General features: G+C 38.6%; 4 protein-coding genes across 6 annotated transcripts; 1 reads left to right on the top strand and 3 right to left on the bottom strand.

The window, feature by feature from the left end:
* Positions 1-1131: 1131 nt before the first annotated feature.
* Positions 1132-6774, bottom strand: LOC110763445 (ATPase E1-E2 type family protein / haloacid dehalogenase-like hydrolase family protein). Its single transcript, XM_021966233.2, has 2 exons — positions 6291-6774; positions 1132-4792 (listed from the first exon to the last, which is right to left on the bottom strand). Exons 1-2 carry the CDS (start codon positions 6599-6601, stop codon positions 1660-1662), a joined length of 3444 nt encoding a protein of 1147 aa, XP_021821925.2. The 5' UTR covers positions 6602-6774; the 3' UTR covers positions 1132-1659.
* A 2565-nt stretch (positions 6775-9339) lies between these two features.
* LOC110763485 (uncharacterized) lies at positions 9340-12075 on the bottom strand. 2 transcript variants are annotated; one of them, XM_088245614.1, is made up of 2 exons: positions 11105-12075; positions 9340-10215 (listed from the first exon to the last, which is right to left on the bottom strand). In XM_088245614.1, the coding sequence occupies exon 1, from the start codon at positions 11813-11815 to the stop codon at positions 11174-11176; it is 642 nt and encodes a 213-aa protein (XP_088101740.1). In that variant the 5' UTR covers positions 11816-12075; the 3' UTR covers positions 9340-10215; positions 11105-11173. The 2 variants fall into 2 exon arrangements, with proteins under 2 accessions (XP_088101740.1, XP_021821962.2); XM_021966270.2 differs by having other exon boundaries at positions 9340-9806.
* Positions 12076-12492: 417 nt separating this feature from the next.
* LOC110763478 (uncharacterized) lies at positions 12493-13727 on the bottom strand. The gene is made up of 4 exons (XM_021966266.2): positions 13479-13727; positions 13092-13249; positions 12916-12993; positions 12493-12823 (listed from the first exon to the last, which is right to left on the bottom strand). The coding sequence occupies exons 1-4, from the start codon at positions 13552-13554 to the stop codon at positions 12689-12691; spliced, it is 447 nt and encodes a 148-aa protein (XP_021821958.1). The 5' UTR covers positions 13555-13727; the 3' UTR covers positions 12493-12688.
* Positions 13728-16847: 3120 nt separating this feature from the next.
* Positions 16848-22913, top strand: LOC110763420 (Cyclophilin-like peptidyl-prolyl cis-trans isomerase family protein). 2 transcript variants are annotated; one of them, XM_021966207.2, is made up of 14 exons: positions 16848-17029; positions 18026-18109; positions 18233-18287; positions 18659-18747; positions 19172-19196; positions 19309-19347; positions 19430-19547; positions 19737-19897; positions 20005-20359; positions 20462-20607; positions 20815-21010; positions 21139-21483; positions 21563-21643; positions 22317-22913. In XM_021966207.2, exons 2-14 carry the CDS (start codon positions 18032-18034, stop codon positions 22663-22665), a joined length of 2037 nt encoding a protein of 678 aa, XP_021821899.2. In that variant the 5' UTR covers positions 16848-17029; positions 18026-18031; the 3' UTR covers positions 22666-22913. The 2 variants fall into 2 exon arrangements, with proteins under 2 accessions (XP_021821899.2, XP_021821900.2); XM_021966208.2 differs by having other exon boundaries at positions 16850-17029; positions 21142-21483.
* The last annotated feature ends 104 nt before the right edge of the window (positions 22914-23017 follow it).

Here is a 23017-nt window from a genome sequence, read left to right as displayed (position 1 = left end):
TTGGTACACAAGTTGATATCTCAAGTTGGTCTCTCTAGCATGACCCTTATCTTTATCGCCGTTCCTTTCCTAATACAAAAGGGTGGTAATTTCGTGCATGACTCGTTACATGACTCGAAACCTGCACGAGAATTTAGCGGGTTTAATCTTCGAGTCAACCTGCTAACCCACTAAAATACCTATATAACTCGTTTAACAAAACAGGTCATGATGGGTCAACCCGCCAACCTATTAAAATACCTATTAGCCCTCTAAAATACATATGTAACTCACTAACCCGCTAAAATACCAGTGTAACCTACCAACCCACTAACCCGTTTGTTTATTCTTCAATTTTTTTTTTTAAAATGTCTTTTAGTTGTTACCACTTAGCAAGTCAACCCGACACAACCCGAAACCCGCACAAGAACTTAATGGGTCAACCCGTGCATGACACGTTTATTAAACAAGTCAGGTTTGAGTTGAGCATTCCTGACACGTATATAATCTTAAGACGACACAAACCTGACACGACACGAACCATTGCTTGCCCAAAATACAATCTATTTATTTGGTGCCCAATCTCTCTCTCTCTCTGTATTGAAAGAAGGCCATGGCAGTATGAAAATGAAGCTGTGCAGTGAGTTTTCATTTCCCTTCTTATGTTTTTGCATTTGCCTTTTATTTTCTTCTTCTTTTTCAGTTTGGTAAATAATCTGATACAATAATAAGTAAAGCTTACTCCTTCGAAATGTGAATACAATGAGAACTAGATTTTACAGAATGGAAATTGTTCTATACTTGATGGGTTTTTGTTTATCTGCAAATTGAAAAATACCATCCAAATAAAAAAGGGGGTTGCTTTATTATACTCGAGCGGAAATTCTTTATGTATAACCAAGAAGCTAATTTTTTTAGAACCCTTCCTATGAGAGGGGCGATAATATACTAAACTCACACACACTTTATAAGTTATGACTCAAACCCAGGACCTTTTCTAGAAGAGTAATTGCTCCAAACCACTTACGAAGCTATTTTCAAAATTGAGAGCTGACTCTGTTGGAATGACATTTAGCTTTGTATCTCCCTGCTGCTATGCTTTGTAAAACAATCAATTGAACTTATAAGATAAATGTAAGTTAAGAAAAATAATAATAATAAAGAGTGATTGTTGATTGTATTGAGCCTAGGCTCTCACTTACATCTCCTATCAAAAGATTACAGCAAATTTAGGCCAACCAACATACAAAGAATCTCATCTTGGAACTAAAACATTTTCTACTATGAAGATACATATCTTTATGTAAACCTTTGTTCAATGGGATGAAATGGAATGAGCATTCTTAGAGGTGAATAAGCATTTAGTCCAATTCTCATTCCAATGTTTGAGGTTTGGGAATGAGAATGCAATGAGAATTTCTGAGTAGAGGTGAATAATGCTCATTCTAATTCATTGGAGCCTAGGACTTTAAGCCCCAAGCATTGGCCCTGGGCCCCAAACCTCAAGCACTCGACTGGACTCAAATTTCGAGCTCTGGATGTAGGACATGAACCTCGAGCGCCGAGCTCCAAATATAGAGCCTCGAGCTCTATATGTTGGACCTGTAGCCCTAAGTTCACGCCCAGAGCTCCACGCTCGAATACCAGACCAGACGTCTTGTCCTGGTCTCCAAGCTATGCTCACATATTTCTTTTGAAAGTAACTATTGACCTCCTGATAATTTCGAAGACTGGTTCTTCCGGGACAGGTATACACTTCACAATCCAACCAATTGGCCATGACACTGCTGCAATTAAAATACAAGTCACCCATTGAAGCAAGTTCAACTTCTCTGTATCTGCAAACTTTTTGAGGAACTCCACCATCACAACTTGAAGAAGAATAGTTACCCCCACAATCCCAATAAACAGTCTGTTCCTGTGAATGCCTTTGAACACATTCTGCTTCTCCATGCTCCTCGAATTGAACTCGTTGAAAACTTGACAGAGCACAAAAGTATTGAAAATCAAAGTGTCGTTCACCTCACTAGTGACATTGAAGATAGACTCTCCCCGGAACTGCAAGATCAAGAGGACAGCTATTTGGTACAGAGCTTGAAATAAAAGGTTTCTCCACATAATGTTGGTTATGAGCGGCGCGGTTCGGCCTACAGGCTGCTTCTGCATGAGCTCATTGGTAGGCCGCTCGGTTGCAAGAGCCAGAGCACCAAGAGTGTCCATGATGAGATTCACCCATAACAGTTGAACTGCTGTTAAGGGAACATCTCCAGCTGAAACTGCTGCAATGAAGTTGATAACCAGAGCTGCCACATTGACAGTAAGCTGAAATTGTATGAATTTCTGTATGTTGTTGTAAACGCATCTGCCCCACCTCAAAACTGTGGCCACAGAGTTGAAGTTGTCGTCCAATATGATGATGTCCGAGCTCTCTTTTGCCACCTCGGTGCCCTGGATCCCCATGGAGAGTCCTATGTCAGCTTCTTTCAATGCAGGTGCGTCGTTGGTGCCGTCTCCTGTGACTGCAACCACATGATTTTTCTGCTTCAAGCATTGCACCATCAGAAGCTTGTCGAACGGGGAGGATCTGGCCATCACGAGGATCTTATCAACCTTTTCCATTCTCTCTTCGTGTGAATAGTTTCGAAACTCGACTCCTTCTACCACTTGTTCACCATAATTTGCTTCGTCCTCAATCTGTAGTATTCCGCATTCTGTAGCTATGGCTTTTGCTGTGAAAACATTGTCTCCCGTTATCATTTTGATTTGCACACCTGCAGACTTGCAGATCTTCACGGCATTGAGGACCCCTGGTCGACATGGATCTTTGAGACCAACTACTCCTAGCAAGATCAGTTCATCTTCTTTGAGCCTTGGGTGAGTCTTCTCATCATTGCTGTATTCAATTTCTTCCTCTAAAATTTGTGTATGAGCAAAAGCAATGCACCGGAGGCTGCTAGCTGCCATGCCTTGGATTATTTTCTCAATTTTAGACCTACTTCCTTCATCCAACGACTTTATAGCTCCGTCGGTTTCATAATAACTTGAGCACATTGCAACTATCATCTCAGCAGCTCCTTTCCAGTGCACATGGATGGATTTATCTTCCTTTTTCTTTATAAGAACTCCGCTTCGTTTCTTATCTGAGTTAAATGTTTCAACATGAAGAATATCATAACTAAGCTTCATTTTTTCCATGTCCATGCCCAAATCTGAAACAGCCCAATACAGAATAGCTTTTTCTGTTGGACTGCCAGAGATGTCAGGTTTGGATCCTGAGAGAGGTATGTAAACACTCCCAGTTGTGTTCAAACCAACTCCTTGATGGAAAAATTCAGAGACATTTTGTTTGATTGAATTATCTTTTTCAATAGGTTCTTGGCCAAGCCAAAACTTAGTGACTTCCATTTCATTTTTTGTCAAAGTACCTGTTTTGTCTGTACAAATAACGGTTGCTGATCCCATTGTCTCACAAGCTTGTAGTTTTCTGACCATAGCCTGATCTTTCATCATTCTTTTCATCGAGTAAGCTAGCGTTAGTGTGACCGCCAACGGCAAACCCTCTGGGATTGCCACCACCACAATAGTGACTGCAGCAGAAACAATTCGAACCACTCCGTTCAACACATTATCTATGTTTTTGTTGCTACCACTATACTCCTTATTTCCGTACTCATCTTTTGTGTTACCGGTGAAATAACGAATCAACAAGACTACCAGAACTAGGAAAGCAACTATAAGGCCTACTTTTCCAATAGAAGAGGTTAGTTTGTCAAGTCTTGCTTGTAATGGTGTTCTTTCGCTTGTGTCCTGCGATATTGAGCTCATCATTTCGCCCCACGCCGTGTTCATCCCAACTGATGTGACGAGCATTCGGGCATAGCCGTCTACCACCTTTGCACCAGACAACAGGAAGGGGTTCTTGGCAGAATCAACTTCTACATGGTCACTCTCTCCCGTCATGCTCGATTCGTCCACTTGTAAGGAATGGCCGTCTAGGAACAATCCGTCTGCAGGTATTTGATCTCCCAAGTTCAGAAACACAACATCTCCGACTACAATATTGAAAATGGAGACTACTTGTCTCTGTCTGTCTCTAAGTACCTCAACTTTGATGTTGCTACTTATTTTCGACAACTTGTCGAATTGCAATTCTTGTCTAAAGTTACTCAGAGCTGAGACAGCAATGACAATAAATACAGCAACAAAGATACTCCCTCCCTCGTACCAGCCTTCCTTCGCCCCATGCTCTTTGATTCCAAATCCAAGAGAAAGTGCTGCGCAGACACATAGAATCAGAATGGTTGTGTCTTTTAAAGCGTCGATCACAAAATAGAGCAACCCTTTTGGAGGCTGCTTGTGGTAGGTGTTTGATCCATAAACTTCGCGCCGCTTGTTGACATGTAAATCGTTTCCATAGATTCCGTTTTCAGGGTTTGTCCTCAGAGAAGCAGCAATGCCTATAATTCCTCCAGACTCGTTTACAGCACCCAAGTTCCTTTCCTTAACCATTGTTGTGAGCCCTGCATGGTCGAAGTCAAGGTTGGGGACAAAACCGTAGGCATCAGTTTGAGATTTTGTTCTTGGTTTCAAGTCCAAGGCCGTGTTTGGTTCGATGTCCGGTGCGGTGTGAGAAAAAGAGTGGAAGATCTCAGAGCGGTGTTTGTAGTTGTTTCTCTTGGCTACAATCTCTTTGGGAAGCGAAAGCATTGCCCTGACAGCGTATATGGCTGCAAAGGCCATGCGCCATCTCTTCTTGGCTCTGGTGAAGGTGATTGTGGTGATGTCATGGAGCAATTTTCCATAATCATAATGGCTGCTTAACATGGTTTTTCACTAGTTAGAATTTTGAAGAGTTCACAGTTAGGAAAATAAAGTCAAGAAGAGGATCCTAGTTCAGAGAAACTAAGAACTTAAATCTAATATGCATCTTGCTATGCTTTCAATTTTATAGCCAAATTCAGTCGGTGTTCTTCTCCATTCTCATTTTGCCTATTTGGTCAATGAGATATGCTTGCAAGCAAAATTCTTTGGTCAATAAATAACAAAAGTATTGCGAAAAGACAGAATTATGACGAGTTTCTTGGTGGAGGGGAAAAGGCTACCTTCCAAATTCTAGCTCGGTTTAAGGTCTATCAATTGCGTGGTCAGTTGGTCATCCAACCAAATCAAAGGTTTCTTGTACTACTACATGTGCCGAAAGGGAAATGTAATGGAAACCATTTCCTCAATGTGGTGGTTCTATTCTGTGTACTTAATGAGACGTTTTAGCAAATGACCCACTAGTATAGGGGTCGAGTTCTAATATTTGTGTAATGTGTGTGAGTTTAGTATACTATCGCCCCTCTTAATAGGAAAGGTCTTCAAAAGAAAAGAAAAAAAAAAAAAAAGAGAGAGATGATTTAATGAAATGACATATTTTTTACCTTCAGCTATTTTCATTCATGGTAAAAATAAGGTTTGGGGCGGGTCGGATTTGCCCTTTGGATCCTCGTCCATGTAAAAATTCTTCCATTTGGGGTCGAAAAACAGATTCCCATTGAGAAACAAAATAGCATTCTTGTTAATTAAAATTTAAGTTTTATTTCAAAGAAAAGCCTGTTTGAGTACTAAAATGGCATGATTACCCGTTCCATCACCAAAGAGATTATCAAAAAGTGAGGATAAACATGGGGTTACACACATTGATTATTGGTGGCTCATGCGTCCATTTTCAAACCCCAATCTTCACAAGTCTGGCAAAATCAAAGATTAGGATTCCTAACCTTATGTGAGGCCCACATTCGTTTTGATTGCACTAGGTGTGGTCTACATGACTTTGGATCCCTTTTTAGCGGAAAAAAACTTATGTATAACGGCTATCCCGGCCAATAACACAATAACACGAGGAAAAGTTATACTACGTGTCATTGTATTATTGGCCAAAAATAACTAAAAGTGTTATCCCGTTACATAAAAGTTTTTCTTTTAGTGAGGTCTACAATGATGACTTCTATTTGGGTCAACAGGGAAAGCGTGTTGAAAATTCTACTTAGATGACGTTCCCAAGCTTGCAAAAATGGCTCTATTTCCTTCTTCTTCTTCTTCTTCTTCTCACGCCATTGCAGTTGTGCTTATAGTTCTTGTTATGCATTTTTTACGGTCCGACTTTATACTCAATACGAACACATGAAAATACCACATCTCATTTATCTTATGGTATTAGTTTTATCTGTATAACAAATTCTTCCTAGGATACAATGAAGTTCAACAAAATTGTTTTAACAGCCTACATCTGCAAGAGTAAAAATTTAACCAGGAAACATATATAGTACCTTTTGGTATAATCAGAAGTTGCAAGACCTGCTGTAAATACTCCTCCGGGCTTACTTAGAGCAGTAGCCAAGTCTTTTTCCTTGGCCATTTCTTTGAGGCCTGCATCTTCATCAGACACAAAACTGTAGTGAACAATCTCATCGTCGCCTTCGTAGTTGCTTGCCCTCGATATAATCTCTTTGGGAAGCTCTAGCATGACCCGAACAACACGTAAAGCCAGATACGCCATGCGCCATCTCCTCTTTGCTCTGAGGTTGATGTCAAGGTCGTCAAGCAGCGATTTGCTACAATCACTCCCGCTGCTTAACATGACTTCTTTTTTTGTTCTTGTTTTTTAAGTAGAAGGGTTTTACGGTGCAAAAAGATAAAAGTCAGCAAGATGAGCCGTTTGATAGAAAGATCTTCATTCTGATATGTATGTTGGGCTTGTATTTATAGAAACTTGTCGGCAAATTTGTCTGCTTGCTATCATTTTGGTCAATAACAATGTTTATACAGCTTTTTTCATTGGTCATTTTGCTTTTGTCTTGTGAAATTGAAGGAGCCAGAATGCACTCAAAGTCTTTTTAAACATTCAATTTTTTTTATTAAAAAAATATCTTTTTTTGTTGTTGCATTGGGGTTCGAATTAGGGTGTCACGGGAGAAGGGCACCGCCAGTGGGAAGGGGAATGCTAGCAACCTTCTCTTTAACCTTTTCTTTTGGACCTTCTCCATTTTTCTCATGACATGTGTCATCTTCCTTACACTAAAAACAATATCATTACTGCAGCAAACAAGCTAACTTTTCTTTTCCAAATTTACCCTTATTAAATATTTTTATTCAAAAATTTTACAACTTTTTCTATTACTCTCTCCCATTGTCACATTCTCTCTCTCACATGCACCCAGACCCATCTTCATAACCCACCACTCCACCCAGACCCATCCTCACGCTTGGACTCCATCGATTAAGCAAATTGACTCCTTTGCTTTGGCAAAGTCAACAAATGAAACTCCACATGCACCTTGAGTCTTAATTAATCCTGCTCGTTTTGCAGAAAAAAATTTCCAGCTCCCTCCCCTTAACCAAATTCAAAACCATTTGGAAGACCCCCACCGTCCCTTTCCCCCTTCTCCATCATCCATGCACTCATACCTCACCCACCCTCCCTGCAATTTCTCACCACACCCACCCCCACCCCCACCCCTTCCCCCAATCTCTTATGTATCAGTTCTAGCCCACCATCCTCCCTGAAATTTGGGTTTTTGCAAAAGAAAAGAAAAAAAAAGAAGACAAAATCATCGTATTCATATTTTTGTGCAAAGACGTGTGAAGGAGGTATTGTAAAATAAATAAATAAAGATCAAACATGGGTGGGGCGGAAAATGGATGTGGCTGTTGGGTTTTCATCGACGGGGAAGGAATCGAGGTTGTGGTGGGAAAATGAAATTACTGGCTGGGGTGGGAGGTGGGGGTGGCTGCGCAGGTGGGAGAAGGAGAGATGAGTTTTGGCTGTTGATTGTTGGGTTTTCCCAAAGAAGAAGGGGGCGAGTTGGGGTGGGGATCGAGTGATTGAAAAACCCCTTTTTTTATTGTTTATTATTTTAAAAAATAAAAAAGGGCAAATACGGAAATACAATTAATGATCTTTTGTGTAATTAAAATATTAGTTTAAGTGAAAGAGAAGGGACACTTGTCATGAGTACAAGGAGAAGATCCAAAAGAGAAGGTTGTTAGCATTCCTCATAGTGAGAATCCATTGAACAAAAAAAACAAAACAAAAGACTTTGTGTAGTGGAAATTGAAGCAAAAGAGCTATAAAACAATGACTTGGGTTGGGTTGGGGTCTACTAAAAATACCGACCAAGTTATTCCAGCTCGATTGAAACGAAATGCTTAAGATTAACTCTAAGAATTCTGTCGAATTGAAAGTAAAGGAAGTTCCAAAAATATATGGAGAAGAGAGCAGCTGGCATTGATGTTATGGGACAAAAATTTGTTTCTTTTCACTTGTGTGATAAATAAATGGGTTTTGAAAATGATGGGTGAATCAGACATTTTCTGTGCAATAGAAAAGCATTTTAGAAAAGTCCGGGATGAACCGTAATTTGAATTTAAGACCTCTTGAATAAAATAAAGGTGATGAACAGTAATTTAAACAGTAATTTTTCCACTGCTTTATTAAATTATACTCGACCCCATAAAATGGGAAATGGGAATCGTGTTATTGACCTTTCCCATTTTAATTGTTTACATTGCCGGTGCTGTTTTTAAAATTTTACACGAAGCCTCAGCATTCATAGTTTCTAACTCTGCCTTTCCTTCGTTAGCCAAATGCATCTAAAAAGTCCAACATTTTTAATAAGGTTAACGTTTCTTCCTTCTTCTTTTTCTCGTGTTTCTCGGGTAGGTTGGAAGTTGAATAAGGTTTGAAGCCTCCTGCTACCAGCTTGAGTAAAATACTTGCATATTCCTGTTTCATTGTCTCCTTTTCCGGCTCGAGGGAACCAATAAGTATGCCCAAGCTCATTGTATTTTTTAATGTCCTAACTACCATTATAACACATTTATTTCTGTATCATTTACAACTTTGAATTCAAACTATGACACCCAAAAAATAAAAAACATTCAGCTTCAATATAAATAAATTTCAAGTATTGAGCCGTTGGACCCAATAATATTCGTACGCCTTTTGTCCTTGCTTGTTTAACGGTTTGGAGAAAAAGAATTGCCGCCAAGCCGGACTTCCATTCATCTCTGTTTTTTATTAACAAAAATGGCAGCGATGTTTCCTCAACAAATAAAGCACTCATAAATCTAAAGACTTAAAACTACGGCCATTGTTTTTTGTTTAGTTTTTTAATTTTCTTTAGTAATAGAATCCTCTTCTAAAAATCTAAAGTGCTAAGTCGGCTGATTACGATTGGTTTTGGACTTGGGAAAATGGCCTAAAAAGATCGTATTTTGCGGCATCTTTCACATCTTTCCTGCAACAAATACTATTTTTTTGGTTTTTATTTTTTATTTTTCCAATCTGAAAGCTAAAAGCACAAAAGCAGCAAGCAGTAGAAAAGCAAAAAGGCAGCAACCAGTAAATTTCTGCAACAAATGCAAACTGCACTTTCTTTTCACATTGGATCCCTATCTTGCGTCCTTTTCTTTTTGCAGAAAAAGTACAGACTTTACAAAAATACAATTGACAACTAGCAAGAAACGAAATTTCCTGGTGATTTCCTCGTCAAAGTGATAGGACACAAAACGAACCAGTCAGACAAAATGGTCTACCTCATAAATCACGACATTGACCCAAAAACCAAGTTGTACACTTTAAACAAAGAGAAACTCCTCCCATGTGGCCGTCTTTGCAACTTCCCAGCAACTTCCGGTTAATGCTTGATATTTTATGCATTTTTTCTTACGCGGCTGACCCGTGTTTGCTTTGTTTAGAACGATGACAGTGGCAGCCATGCCCATGATGTTTGATGGTAGGTAGACTGATCATCAATCAGCATTTCATCGGTTTAAAATGTGACCTATAAGGCCAAAGTTAGAGTTTTATACGTATAATATTCCACAAACAACGGTCGGTGTATATAATCATATATGTATTGTAAGGGGAGCACCATTCGCACTTTCGGTCACCCTCAAAACTCCAGCGTTATTCGTTGTGTGGGGGCCAATGGCGGCGAATAGCGCTCCCTTTACTATAAATGTGAACCACAAGATAAGATATCCAACAGTATTGAACAGATATAACATTGTTTCTGTATATGAAATTGTGTGAAGACTCTATTGCCTTTTTTTCGTTGTTTCAGGTCAGCAGACCATAATGCAATCCAGCTTGGTATTGTGTCAGCAGCTAAATGAAGCAGAAATTTCCTAGTTGAATAGCTTGTAAGAATTTCCAATTTTCATGTGAATCTACAAACCTAGTGGTGGAGCCTAAAAGTAAGGAAAGAACTATTCAAGATCACAAAACCAAATCAGTTTAAAAAAGTAATACATAGCTAATTTATATTTTAAAACAAAGAAAATAATCCTCTCAAGATAACTGTTTGCATATATTAAAGGTAGAAGCATAGATATGCAGAAAGTCTATGTATTTCATTTGTTTTATAAATGAAAATGATGCTTTCAAGAAACTATTTGCGTACAAAATCATACGTAAACAAAAAAAAGTCTACCCAGATAACCTATAAAAAATAAATGAATCCTTTCCAGATAGCTATCTGCATATGTAATATGTTCAAGATAAAGCATGCACAAACAGAAAGTCTATAGAGGAATGACCTCACACCAGGATAGCCCAAAATCATATTTCCCCTAAGAACATGTAGATGCACGTGAAGTACAAGATACCATAAACTTTTGGATGTTTTGGGCCTAAAGATTTTGTTTTGTGTGGATGTTCAACCTAGGTCAACGTTAGCACTGAAAATGAGGGACTAAATGGGCTCTTTCAGCCCAACGAGCACCAAACAAAATACAGCAACAACAACATTGAGGATTCAAACTCCATTAACTCAATTTCAAAGTATCCGGAAAACTATAAAGGAAGTCATCAAAAGAGAAGGACAAGATATATTAGATCCAAGAAAGCCACCCATTAATCTTGTTCAGCTCTACATGCTTGAGTCTCAGAGATTCCTAAATAGAACCCAATCTGTGCAAAATTCCTATCCAATAGCAAAAGCATACGATGCTCATCCAATACTATAACACAATAAGTTTGATATACTCAAAAAATTTGTAATACTAAATTCAAAAAAGCTTTGCATCTTTTCTACTATTTTCATGGTAAATCAAAGAATCAGAGTTCAAACAAACAAACCTTTGCAAATGCTCACTTCATCAGCAACTTCTTCACAAATGTAGCAACTTTAAACACCATTCTCCAAATTCACACCTTCAATATCCCGTTGCTACTACCCAAAACAAGATCAAAGTCACAATCAGAACCAAACAACTCACTAGCACTATAATTTGTTGCTCCAAATCCATAATTACCCGAACCCAAATAACCCAATTTGTCCAATCCAATCAAACTGAGCCACGTGCTCCGATCCATCACAGTTGCCCAGCAAACCAACCTCTCAGCCTGCTTTACATGAAGACCAGCAATTCTCGCGTCTCTGAAGGGCTTTAAGCACTTCTCCTTCGCGAACCCAACGCACTTATCTTTCGCCGCAGCGAAACACCCCTCCATTTCTCTCTCTTCGCACTGCTCCCTCTGCTTCAAGTCCGGTGCTTTCGGACCAATCAGAGCTCGCCACCACGGGGGCTTACACTTGTCCGATGCGCTGATGGCACACCCGATCCTGGCGCCGGCCTCACACTGCTCGATGATCTTGGACTCGCAGGCTCTGTACGCGTTTGCCCATGTCCTGGGGTCTCGAAACGCCAGGACGTACGGACCGGAGGATGGGTCATCGGGTGGGCCAGCCCGAACTGGTCCTCGGAGCAACGGGACCGGTCGGTCGAATGTTATGGTTGTTGAGGCGGCTGAATGCTCGTCGATATGGTTCGATTCCGAATCTGCCATTTCTAGGGTTGAGAGAGACAGAAGAAGAAGAAACGCGGTTTTTCTCGAGCAGAGGGTAAGGGTTTGGCGCAAACTGTTACAGTTTCAAACACGTGTGATTTTTTTTTGAGAAACCACACGTGAAAACGTAAAAAATGAAGTTGCGTTGGTGTGTTTATGTTGCAAAATTGAGTGAATGAAAGCGCAAATGAAGAGAGTTTTAGTTGGATTCGTTTAGGTTTTTCGTGCGCTTCCAAGTGTGTGAGTCTTTTCCCGTCCTCTTCCTAATTTTGAGAATTTAAAAAAAAAAATTGCAATGAAACCTGAAAAGTCAATAATGTCCTTAACGTTATTGGCAAATTATTGCCACTTGGTCCTAACCCAGAGTTCGGGCTGTGCTTTGAATGACTAGGCCTGAGAGGAAAGATAGGGCTGCATCTTCTTCAAGCGCCATTGGGCATGAATTCTGGGCCCAATTTTTATTATTAACATTATCAATGCTTTAAAATGTGAACAATTTTAAAAAGATTATACAACTGTAATTGTATCATTAATGTTTTTTTTTTAATCATTCGTGGTCCTCAAGATTAGTATATGTGATCACAAATGGTCTCTGTCGTTAGGTTTCGTCAAAACATCGGTTAGTTTGTTGACGTGGAATATATATATATATATATATATATATATCACAAATGGTCTCTGCGAATTTTTTTTATTTTTTCATTTAAAAACTCTCTTCATTATGTTGTGAAGAATGAAACTAAAGGAGCACTTTCTATATATTACAACCATAATTGCAGAATGTGCGTTAATGGCTTCCTAAATGATGGGTTTAATTTAAACACATGATTAAATTTGAGAAAATGTTCTATTTCTACGACTCCAGTAAAAAGATCAACTGAGCATCATCATCCTTGCAAATTCTTCATAGCTAACAAGACCATCACCATCTACATCAGCCTCTCTGATCATTTGCTCAGCCTCCTCATCACTCAATCTTTCTCCCAAGTTTATCATAACTTGCCTCAACTACCGAATAAAAATAAAAATAATTTATAATATTGGCATTAACAATGAGGCCATAAAAAATAAAATTAAAAAAGTCAAATCAGTATGTTTACCTCATAGGCTGAAATATAGCCATCTTGGTCTCTGTCAAATACTTTGAAGGCTTCTTTCAGCTCCTCAGCAACATTTTCCTGTGATGAGATTTACAGATTGATTAAACTGGTTCCGAAAGCTTAATTAGAAAGAAGAAAAAAAACATGTTTTGTTTATATTATGATGATTAATTTACCTTCATCTTTCTTGCCATAATCCTCAAGAACTCTTCACAATCTATTGTCCCATTTCCCTCAGCACCAACTTCATTGATCATGTCTTGGACTTCTTCTTTTGTGGGACGTTCGTCCAGCGATTGGATCACTGTCGCTAGTTCTTCCAAGGAAATTAGGCCTGCATATGCCAGTTAATCACTTTTCAGAAAATGAAATATATAGAAAAACTACCTCAGATAAGTGCTTCTGCCAGCAGTACTTCTCAATACATAAATTGATGTCTGCTTAAGTTATCGTCTCATAATCAACTCAACTCATTGCACGTGCACAACACGAGAATGCGATGGATAGTTGTGAGAGGAATGATGTATACGATACGATGACAGGAACTTGTAAACATAACTCACCGTCTGAATCCTTGTCAATTAGACAAAAGGCTTCCTGGAACTCAGAAATCTGAGCTTCTGTTAATGCCTCTGCCATTTTGTTGGAACAAAAATTGAGGGGACAAGGAATCTTAATGAAACACTCAAAAACTGAATTTGTGAGGGATTATGATTATTGTGTAAACACTTTATAAGTCGGTAAGAAAAGAGGCTGAATTTATTAATTGAAATCTCAATGAAATAGTCAAAAACACGCATGTGATATTTTTCTGCTCAAAAGCCGAAATTTTTCTAGAAGTGAGACTTGTGGAATCAAACCAACCCTCTTGGTCTATTTTCAGCTCTCTCTCTCTCTCTCTCTCTCTCTCTCTGGTCAAGAAGGCCATGACTTTGATGTTCTCTCTCTCTCTCTGCGTTGGAGGCAAGGCAAAGGGTCCCCTCTGACTTTGATGAACACTTTTTAGCGTAGTTTTTACTTGGCGTTCTTGACATTTGCAACCCAAAATATAACCAATCAACTTGAAGTCTTCCAAAGACAGCTAATGTCTTTTTCAGCGACTAGTCTTCACAATATAATGTTGCCTTGCTTCACTAAGATTTAGTGTCATCATCTGACAAATTGTCTCCCATTGAATAACATAACATGAATAATCAACAAGCCTTAAGAATCAGATTTCAGCTTTAGTTGTTAGGATATTATGTCATCTACCACCGTGGTTTGCATTGGAAGATGTTTTTTTATATATAATTTTAAATAGTGAGAGAACGGATTCAAGTGATTAAAATCAATTATCCTACAACTGAGGTCGTGTGTTCGAATTGCCATCCCCTTTTTGGCTTATATCAAAATGCTATGATTGAATCTCACTTTCATTGCAATGGGCTTGTAGCTCATGTGGTTAACCTTCTCCAAATCTTGCTTATATTAAACTACTATGATTGAATCTCGCTTTCCTTACAAGAGGCTTGTAGCTCAGATAGTTAAGAGTATTAACCATTGCACTCAAAAGTTATAGGTTCGATTTTCCCCACCCAGTATGGCTTGTATAAAAATAAATAAAAAATCCTTTACTCTTTCATTTTCCCCACCCAAAAAGATATTAAGAGAAAATAAAATTAAGGAATTTTTCTTTTCATTTTGTACTTTTTTTGTTGGTCAAGATTTTAATTTATACTGAAGGCAATTTGTAACGAGAGAAGGGAAGAAAGCTAAAAACTATGACCCATCGTACGAGTCGGTGAGTACACCAAGGCCCTGTTTGGTGGGCCGGATTGGACAAGACTGGATTGGGCTTGGAGTGTTGGACTGGGCTGGTTAGGACTGGACCAGACTTTGAGTCTATTGTTTGGTGCTTTACTTAACTTTGGACTGGACTGGACTTAAGTCCAGTGCACTGTTTGGTACAAGACAAGACTGGAATGGACTGGACCTCCAACAAAAATTAATTTTTTTAGTGCATATTAAATTATCTAATATAAAAAAAATTAATTTCGTCCAAAAAAAAAAAAAATTTTAAAAATGTACATAATTAAAATTCAGAAAGCCCCATCACATGCTAATTCTAAAATAGCTAAAAACATATCCAAATTTAACAAAGAAATTAAAATACCTATTTGGCTTTTGCCCATCAAAATACAAAAAGTTCAAAATATAACAAAGTAAAAACTCAAAACTACATTTCAACAACGAGATCTATAATCTCTAAGAAGTGTCGTCACATACTCGTACCTATCATCACCCTCATCTAATGTCTTGAACACACGCACTTTTGCCGAATCAGTAAATAAAGTCAGCAAAGAGATTCTATCGGAAATAGAAAATTCCATCTTTTTTAACTCATCTCCAACAAATTTAAGATCATCATCTGCATTCTGCTCCTTTAAGCTCTCAACCAACCTTTGCACTTTGGCATCAGAGTTCTCCATCATACTCTCAAATGCATTGGCAATTCTTCCCAAACCATCAACCATTTTATTTCCTTGTCTTACCCTTTTGTTTCTTGATGATGATGATTTGGATTGAGCTTGAGTTTGATCAGTATGATGGCTCCCATCCAACTGTACATCAGGAATGTTACTCTCAGATGCTTCATCATCATCATCTAGAACCATCTCAGCTGGAGCTAAAGCAGAATTTCCGGTTGCACGGTCCTTGCCAAATACTTTTCGAAGCCTATCAAACTTTGCAAAAGATTTATCTCTCCACCCAACAGCATCATTATGGTGTTGCAATAAAATAAAACTAAGATTTGTTAATCCAACCAAAACATGAACTAAATTAGAAAAAACAAAAAAATAGAATGATGAATTACCAACCTCTGCATAAGCATTCCACACCTCATCGCTATCAACCTCTACACATTTCTTCTCATTATTCCAAGCAAAACCACTTTGGTTTAACATGTCAACAACAATACTATAATCTTTCTTCAATCTCTTCAATTTAGAATCCAAAAAGGCAGTAATCATCTATTTCCACCTCTCCCAGGTGACCAATAACAGATAAGAAGAACCCATTTACTTTACTACTCTATCCAATGAAACCAAATATATTACTGTGTTTCCAATCCTTCAAAATTCAGCAGTTGGTTATCTCAATAATTTACCAAACAAAATGAAAGGTGGGTTTTCGATTTCTGAAAGGCAAATAAAAAGTGATATTCAATGGATTCAATTTGATTCTCATTTCCACTTGTTTCTTCAGCAACCAAACAGATATGAGACTATCTGAACAAACCCAAATCAAAGACCCTAGAAAGCCCCAAATCAATGACCCTAGAAAATCCCAAATCAAAACCTAAAAAGATAATACAGAATATTAGCATAATGAACAAAAAAATACTCACTTGGGTTTGAATTTTGAAGGCGAAACTTCTGCACAATCTCGGTTTTCTGAAGATTGAATGACAAAAACTCGTTTTTGTCAGCCACCAACCATCAGACGAATAGAACAGATGCAAAGAAGAATGACGTAGAGAGATGAAATCACTAGGAGGAGGCGGAGGTGACGAAGAGAAACGACGTATAGAGAGACGAAGAGATGAGACGTGAAGAGGAGGCAGAGGCGACGAAGAGCAAAGACGCAGAGCAGAGGCGATGAGATGTGAAGGAGGAGGCGGAGGCTTCGAAACCCATGGTTCAGCTTGGGTTTACAAAACCCTCATACGATGGATTCTTATCCGGAACAAAAAAATAAGTCACAACCAGTCCAATGTGCTATTTAGATTCACCAAACAACGGTTAGGACTATAATCCATTTTAATTGGAAAAATCCAGTCCAGTCCAGCCCACCAAACAGGGCCCAAAGGATCACCACTCATCAACCAAGTGTTAAAACGTGGCGAACAAAAGATGGAGAGCAAGGATGTTGCGCGTAGTAGGAGATTTTTCCTCGGCCCAAGATAGGTATCTCACGGAGGCTTTTTGCGAAGTGAAGCCAGCAACAGCAAACAAAATCAAGACTACCGTCTCTTCACTCTCTTCTAGCTCGCCGCCGCCGCCGCCGTCGTCGTCTTTTCTTGGTTTCCGAATTCGAAACCGAGTTCACTGAGCCCGACTCACACTCAACCCAGGTAATCTTGAATTCCTATGCTACCCTTCACGTAAAGATTCAGGAACCAAAAGCACAACTAAGACACTGCATCATTATATTCCACTACTGCAACACCTTGTTTTATGGTAGCTGGTGGAATTAGGATTTTCTGGAATCGTACTCGGACTATTAGGGTTTAGGCTTGCGCGTCGTGTTGAGGGTCTGTAAATTTGGTGACGATTAGCTTAAAGAACAGAGTTTTGAGTCTCAGCCAATATTGGGGCACATTTGGCATTCGAATTGTAATGCCAGTGTGAAGCCCTGTGACCGAATCCAAATTATGGGTTCGGCGTAGGAAGGGTCAATGTCTAGATCGTTGCCCAACCCGTGGAAGCAAACAGGAGCTCGCATTTCTTTTTCTGATTGCTAGGGTTCTAAGCCTCAGTGTTCGTTTTTGCTTTATTAGGTTTATTATGTCTTTGTCTTTTCAAAAACTTTTCCTTCAATTTGTGGGTTTTCGCTTAATTTTATAAAGATAATTTATTGAGCTGAAAACTGAGTCAGAAGGAGAAATTAAGGTTTAGGGTGTTTTGGTCACTGGTTCGTTTTTCCTTTTTGTGTTTGTTATTGCTTTAGTTTTCATAAACTTTGGCTTCAATTTATTTTGTTTTGCTGAATTTCACGTGAAGATAATTTCTTGAGCTGAAACTAATCATCAAGGAGAAATTAAGGTTTAGTTTGTTGCGGGAATTGGTCCATCTATTTTGTTAGTTACATTAGATTTTTCTATGCTTAACTGAAGTTTGAATAATTTGTTTGGATATTAGGGTTTTAAGGGTTATGCTCTAATGCACTAGGGAGATACATGGATCAATAATGGAAACTTACACATCCATTTTGGTTGAATGTATGTAATGGATCTTAAGTGATGTGATTTTGATTTAATTTAAAGAGATTATATGTATTATTGTTACGTAGGTTTACACTGTAATTGCATGTGTTTATTTACTTCTTTTCCTTTGATGTCCTTGAACAGGAAGATATGAACAGGAAAAAGAACCCTTGTGTCTTCTTAGATGTATCAACTGATGGGGACCCAATGGAAAGAGTTGTTATAGAGGTATGTAAAATCAGTCACACCTCTTGTTTGTTTGAATTTTTAGCTTGCTTTACCTTTTATAAAAGCAAACTTTTAGCTTGCATATAAAGATAAGGATGCACTTGTTTCCCCTGAAATGTGCAGCTTTTTGCTGATGTTGTTCCTAAGACAGCAGAGAATTTTAGGGCCCTCTGTACAGGTATTTTTTTAATTTCGATTGCACTCATCAATAATGAATTAAATGTTATGTATGTTGGGAAAGGTGTTCAGTTTTGATTTCTAAAAGTTTGAGGAGGCAGATTTGGTTTTTTTTTTTATGGATATATTTGGTAGAATTACAAAGACTGTAGGATCAGCATAAGAGGTACATTGGTGTGGCTGAAGTAAATTAGTTTTGTAAACCTCTGTACTGGTCCTTTTATTGGATTTGTAATTCTAGTAAGCAAATCCATGATTATAATGTTTGGTTCCTAACTTTTTAATCTTCTTGTTATGAGTTATCTGTTACCTACATTTTTCATCGATTAAATGATCTATAGTGTGACATTTTTGTGTTATCTTCTGTTATAGGTGATAAGGGCATTGGAAAGTCTACAGGCAAACCTCTCCATTACAAAGGATCACAATTTCATCGAATAATAAAAGGATTTATGGCCCAAGTATGTTGTTTTGTTTTTTGTTGAACCATTTGCATTATCAAATATTACTTATCTTCCTGAAAGGACAAACCACTCTTGTGCCTGGCACAAATGTGTTATGGACTTTTTATTTCCTGACTGTCCATTTCCTTCCTTTAAATGGCTGGTAATTGTGTTTTATGTACAGACTTCGCTATGCCAATACTTAATCCTCTATCACAAAGCTTGTATTAAAAATGCCTAAAAACCAGTTTTATCATTTGCTGCTTTGAGTGATATAGTTTTCAATTATCTAGATGTGGAGGATGATGATGTTATAATGGCGGGTTTTTCTGTTCTTTCCTCTATGATTCCAGCAAGTTATTTATTTACCTTGTAATTACTAACATATACATGATTGTTTCTCTCTCTCTCTCTCTCTCTCTCTCTCTCTCTCTCTACACAGGGTGGTGATTTTTCAAATGGAAATGGTATGACTTTCTTCATGTAAATCAATTATTTTGTTTGATGAATGCAAATTCTCTGTTTGACTTCTTAATTCATGCCCAGACATGTAAGGATCAACCTTTGATTGGTTTGCAGGCACTGGTGGAGAAAGTATTTATGGAGGGAAGTTTGCAGGTAGATTTTGTGCGTATGAATTTACACGCTTGTATGCATCATAAATATTTAATTGTGCTCATGGTTTTCATTTCCCTTGCAGATGAAAATTTTAAATTGAAGCATGATGGACCTGGTCTTCTGTCTATGGCAAATGCTGGTCCAAACACAAATGGGTCCCAGTTCTTTATAATCTTCAGGCACCAGCCTCATCTAGATGGGTAATTATTGCTTCTTTTATTTGTAGTTTGAGGTTAGATGCTCGATTTACTCATTACCCTCAGCCATAAATCTTGTGTAATTTCCATTGTTTCACCATCTTTAAAGAGAATATTTTATAAGGGTTGTTTTAGAGAGATTTGAATGATGTATAGTCATTAACTCCGTTTTTAATTTATCTTCTTTGCCAGGAAACATGTTGTTTTTGGAAAGGTTGTGAAAGGAATGGAAGTAGTTGAGAAAATTGAGCGAGTGGGATCAGCGGATGGAAAACCTTTCCAAACTGTGAAAATTGTAGATTGTGGTGAAGTTTCTGAGAGTAAAGTCCATGGTGTAACAGAGAAAGAGAGAGGTAATGTGAGCATATATAAGTGCTCATTCAAGAATTTTTTATGGCTTATAAATACTGTATGTAATAGTAGCACAATGCATCTGACATGTGATCGGTCTTTCTTTCAGTTAAAAAGAGGAAATCAGGAAAGGTTTCATCTTCTGAGGATAGTTCTGATGGGGAAGCAAGAGGAAGGCGTAAAAAATCCTTGAAGGGAAAAACAAAGAGAAGGAGATACTCTTCGTCTGAATCCAGCTCAGACATGTCTGAGTCTAATTCCTCAGATTCAGATTCAGATTCAGATTCAGATTCAGATTCAGATTCAGATTCCTCTCTATCTGACTCAAGTCCGCCTAGTGGTGGAAGGCGTAGGAGGAGGTCTGTTAAAAAAGGTAAGCACCAGCGTTCAAGGAAAAGAAGAGATGGAAAAAAAGAGAGGAAGAGAGGCCGGCATGCCAAACGATCAAGGCGCAAGACAAAACGGTCTGATTTCTAGTTTCTTCAAACACAACTTCTTTTTCTCTTTCTGTTTTTCTGCCTTAGTCTCCTTGAATTCTGATTATGATCTTTTGTTTTCTTTTTCAGGAGATTGGAAAGTTCAAGTGATACAAAAAGTGAGAGTACTAGAAGCAGCACAAGCAGTTCTGATGATGATAAAGATGGTCATCATGTTGCTTCTCGTAAAACCAGTAACCTAAAGCGTGCAGAAAAAAATCTTCCAACAAATCTTGGTATGTCATCTATTTCATTACAAGATGACCTCTATTACCTGATAATGGTTAATGTGATTTATTTTTTGTTAGCATTTAGCATATGTACATATATATGTTGTGTGTATGCACACGTGCAAGACAGCAAAGGTTTTAAATAGATTTGTTTGAAATCTTTCCTTCATTTTATAGTCTAGTGTGAACTTATGGTTTTTCATGATGTTACAGATGTGGGAAAGGAACCCCCTCCTCTAGTTAAAAAAACTGTTGTTGAACAGAGGAACAATCATGATACGGAGAAAAGTGAGGACAACTCATCCCAAGAAGAAGGTGAATTGTCTCCGAAGAATGATGCCCGTATAAATAACGGGCATAATGCAGAAGCCAAAACAGCTAATCGGAATTCCTACTCAGATGACTCCAGGTTTCTACTGTTAACTTGCTTCCCTTATATATTTTTTAATGTATATACGGGTTCAGTTGGGCAGATCATGCATAATTGGTATTTAATACATCTTTGATTGCTTGAAATTTCTGTGCATATTTAATCAGCAGAAGTCCGACTCGCAAAAGGAGGTCAAGAAGCAGTCCAAGCATAAGTCCTAAAAGAATTTCAAGGGGAAGTTCGCCAAGGAATTCTGGTGAGCAAAACAGAGGAAGGCCTTCTAGGAGTCCATTGGGCAGCCCTGTCCACAAAGGCCCTGAACCTTCTACCCATGACCGGGGTTTGTCAAGAAGCACTACTCCAAATGGCACTCCAAAGCGTGTTAGAAAAGGGCGTGGCTTCACTGAGCGCTATGCCTTTGCACGTCGCTACCGCACTCCATCCCCAGAGCGGTCACTTCGTAACTCCTATCGTTATGGTGGAAGAGATGTGTATAGAAATAACCGTGATAGGTAATTTCAGGATCATGCGATTGAATTATGAGTAAGAATGCATGAGCTCAAAATAATTCATCTTTGGTGTTATTTGAAGGTACTCAAACTACAGAAATTATTCTGAGCGCTCACCACGTAGACGTTTCCGGAGCCCACCAAGAGGCGGGAGCCCTCCCAGGTTCTCTCTCTCTCTCAACCTGCCTGAAGAAATGTTGAGCCATTGTATAAATTAAATATCAACTGTATGCTGGTTTGCATCAACTATGGACTTGTAGGTCTCATTAAAAGATGAGGAAAAGTCACAGCTCAAATGATCCTTCTGTTTAGAGGGAAGAAGTAAAACCATTGTGATTTTGTTTGAAACCCATTAATTGGAGTATGCCATAAGGAAAAATCTGTGGCAACATCCCCAAGTCCTCTCAAAGAATAAAAAGAAATTGTTACAATGCTTATAATTCAGAAGCATTTATCCTATCTGTCAATAAATGAGTCACACTGGATGAAATTAAACTTGTTGAACTTTTGAGTCTTTATATGTGATGACTTGGGAACTATGGACATCGCTGATAGTGGCTTTTGTATGGATGTGTGTACTTAATGTCACATGTTTATAGAAAGTGCGGGAAGAAAACATTTGACTTGATGACTGGATTATATTACCTGGTGATTTCAACTACTGGGAAGAGGATCTTGGCACCTTTAGTATCTTAGCCAGAACTGTAGTTTTACTGCATTATGATCCTGCAATTAAATGGATATGTTGGTTTTTTCTTGTACATTGGGTTATGTTTATTCTGGCATATTGAGGCACCGATGTATCTTGATATTGATTGGTTTTTCTGTTTATATAGATACAGAAGCAGGAGAAGTCGAAGTAGGAGCAATTCCCGCAGCCCTGATGGTTATCGTGGCCGTAATAGGGACCGTAGCTGCAGCCGCAGCCGTAGTCCTAGTCTAGCAGATCGACCTCCTGTAAGTGAGAGACTAAAATCCCGCCTTGGACCCCGCATTGCTGATCAGCACTCTCCAGACAGAGGTAGGTCCAAGTCCAGGTCAAGGAGCCGAGGGCCCTCTCGTTCCAGATCTCCAGATGCTACACCAAAGCGTCGTAATAGAACTCCTAGGTCTCCCAGCAGGTCAAGATCAAGCTCCCCATCTGGACAAAGGGGTTTGGTTTCATATGAAGATATCAGTCCGTAATCTTTATTCCCAATACTGGGACAAGGGTATGGCATCTTGAGCAATGAGAGAGGCAAATTATATCTTGCACCGCGACAAAAGGTAGTGGCATCGTGAGTTCATGTATCTGTATGCAGACAGAATGGATCAGTAGGCATTCTAGGTTTATATGTCTCATTGGATCTTTGCTTTCACATGGCAATGTAATTTGAATGTAATAATATACTTTTTTATAGGATTTTGTGTGGGGTTTTTTCCCCCTTTTTTCGTGCCATGGTGCAAGATACCGAGGGATTTAATTCCGAGACAAACGGCGATGCCGATTTTGAGCCCAAAAGAAAAAAAATATTTTTGTAGGGGCATGTGATGCCCC

Source organism: Prunus avium, chromosome 8 (genome assembly GCF_965620075.1).
Source record: "Prunus avium chromosome 8, drPruAviu1.hap1.1, whole genome shotgun sequence".
Lineage (NCBI taxonomy): Eukaryota > Viridiplantae > Streptophyta > Magnoliopsida > Rosales > Rosaceae > Prunus > Prunus avium.
This window is presented reverse-complemented; position numbering and strand designations above follow the sequence as displayed.

Bases quoted from the DNA above. Each gene is read 5' to 3' on its own strand.
- LOC110763478 (XM_021966266.2), bottom strand. From the start codon at position 13,554: ATGGCAGAGGCATTAACAGAAGCTCAGATTTCTGAGTTCCAGGAAGCC. The intron at 13,250-13,478 runs GTGAGTTATGTT...TGGCATATGCAG, and splicing joins AATTGACAAGGATTCAGACG to GCCTAATTTCCTTGGAAGAA. The intron at 12,824-12,915 runs GTAAACATACTG...TTTATTCGGTAG, and splicing joins GCTATATTTCAGCCTATGAG to TTGAGGCAAGTTATGATAAA.
- LOC110763420 (XM_021966207.2), top strand. From the start codon at position 18,032: ATGAACAGGAAAAAGAACCCTTGTGTCTTCTTAGATGTATCAACTGAT. The intron at 18,110-18,232 runs GTATGTAAAATC...TGAAATGTGCAG, and splicing joins TGGAAAGAGTTGTTATAGAG to CTTTTTGCTGATGTTGTTCC. The intron at 21,644-22,316 runs GTTCTCTCTCTC...CTGTTTATATAG, and splicing joins AGAGGCGGGAGCCCTCCCAG to ATACAGAAGCAGGAGAAGTC.
- LOC110763485 (XM_088245614.1), bottom strand. From the start codon at position 11,815: ATGGCAGATTCGGAATCGAACCATATCGACGAGCATTCAGCCGCCTCA.
- LOC110763445 (XM_021966233.2), bottom strand. From the start codon at position 6,601: ATGTTAAGCAGCGGGAGTGATTGTAGCAAATCGCTGCTTGACGACCTT. The intron at 4,793-6,290 runs GTACTATATATG...CATGTTAAGCAG, and splicing joins ACTTCTGATTATACCAAAAG to CCATTATGATTATGGAAAAT.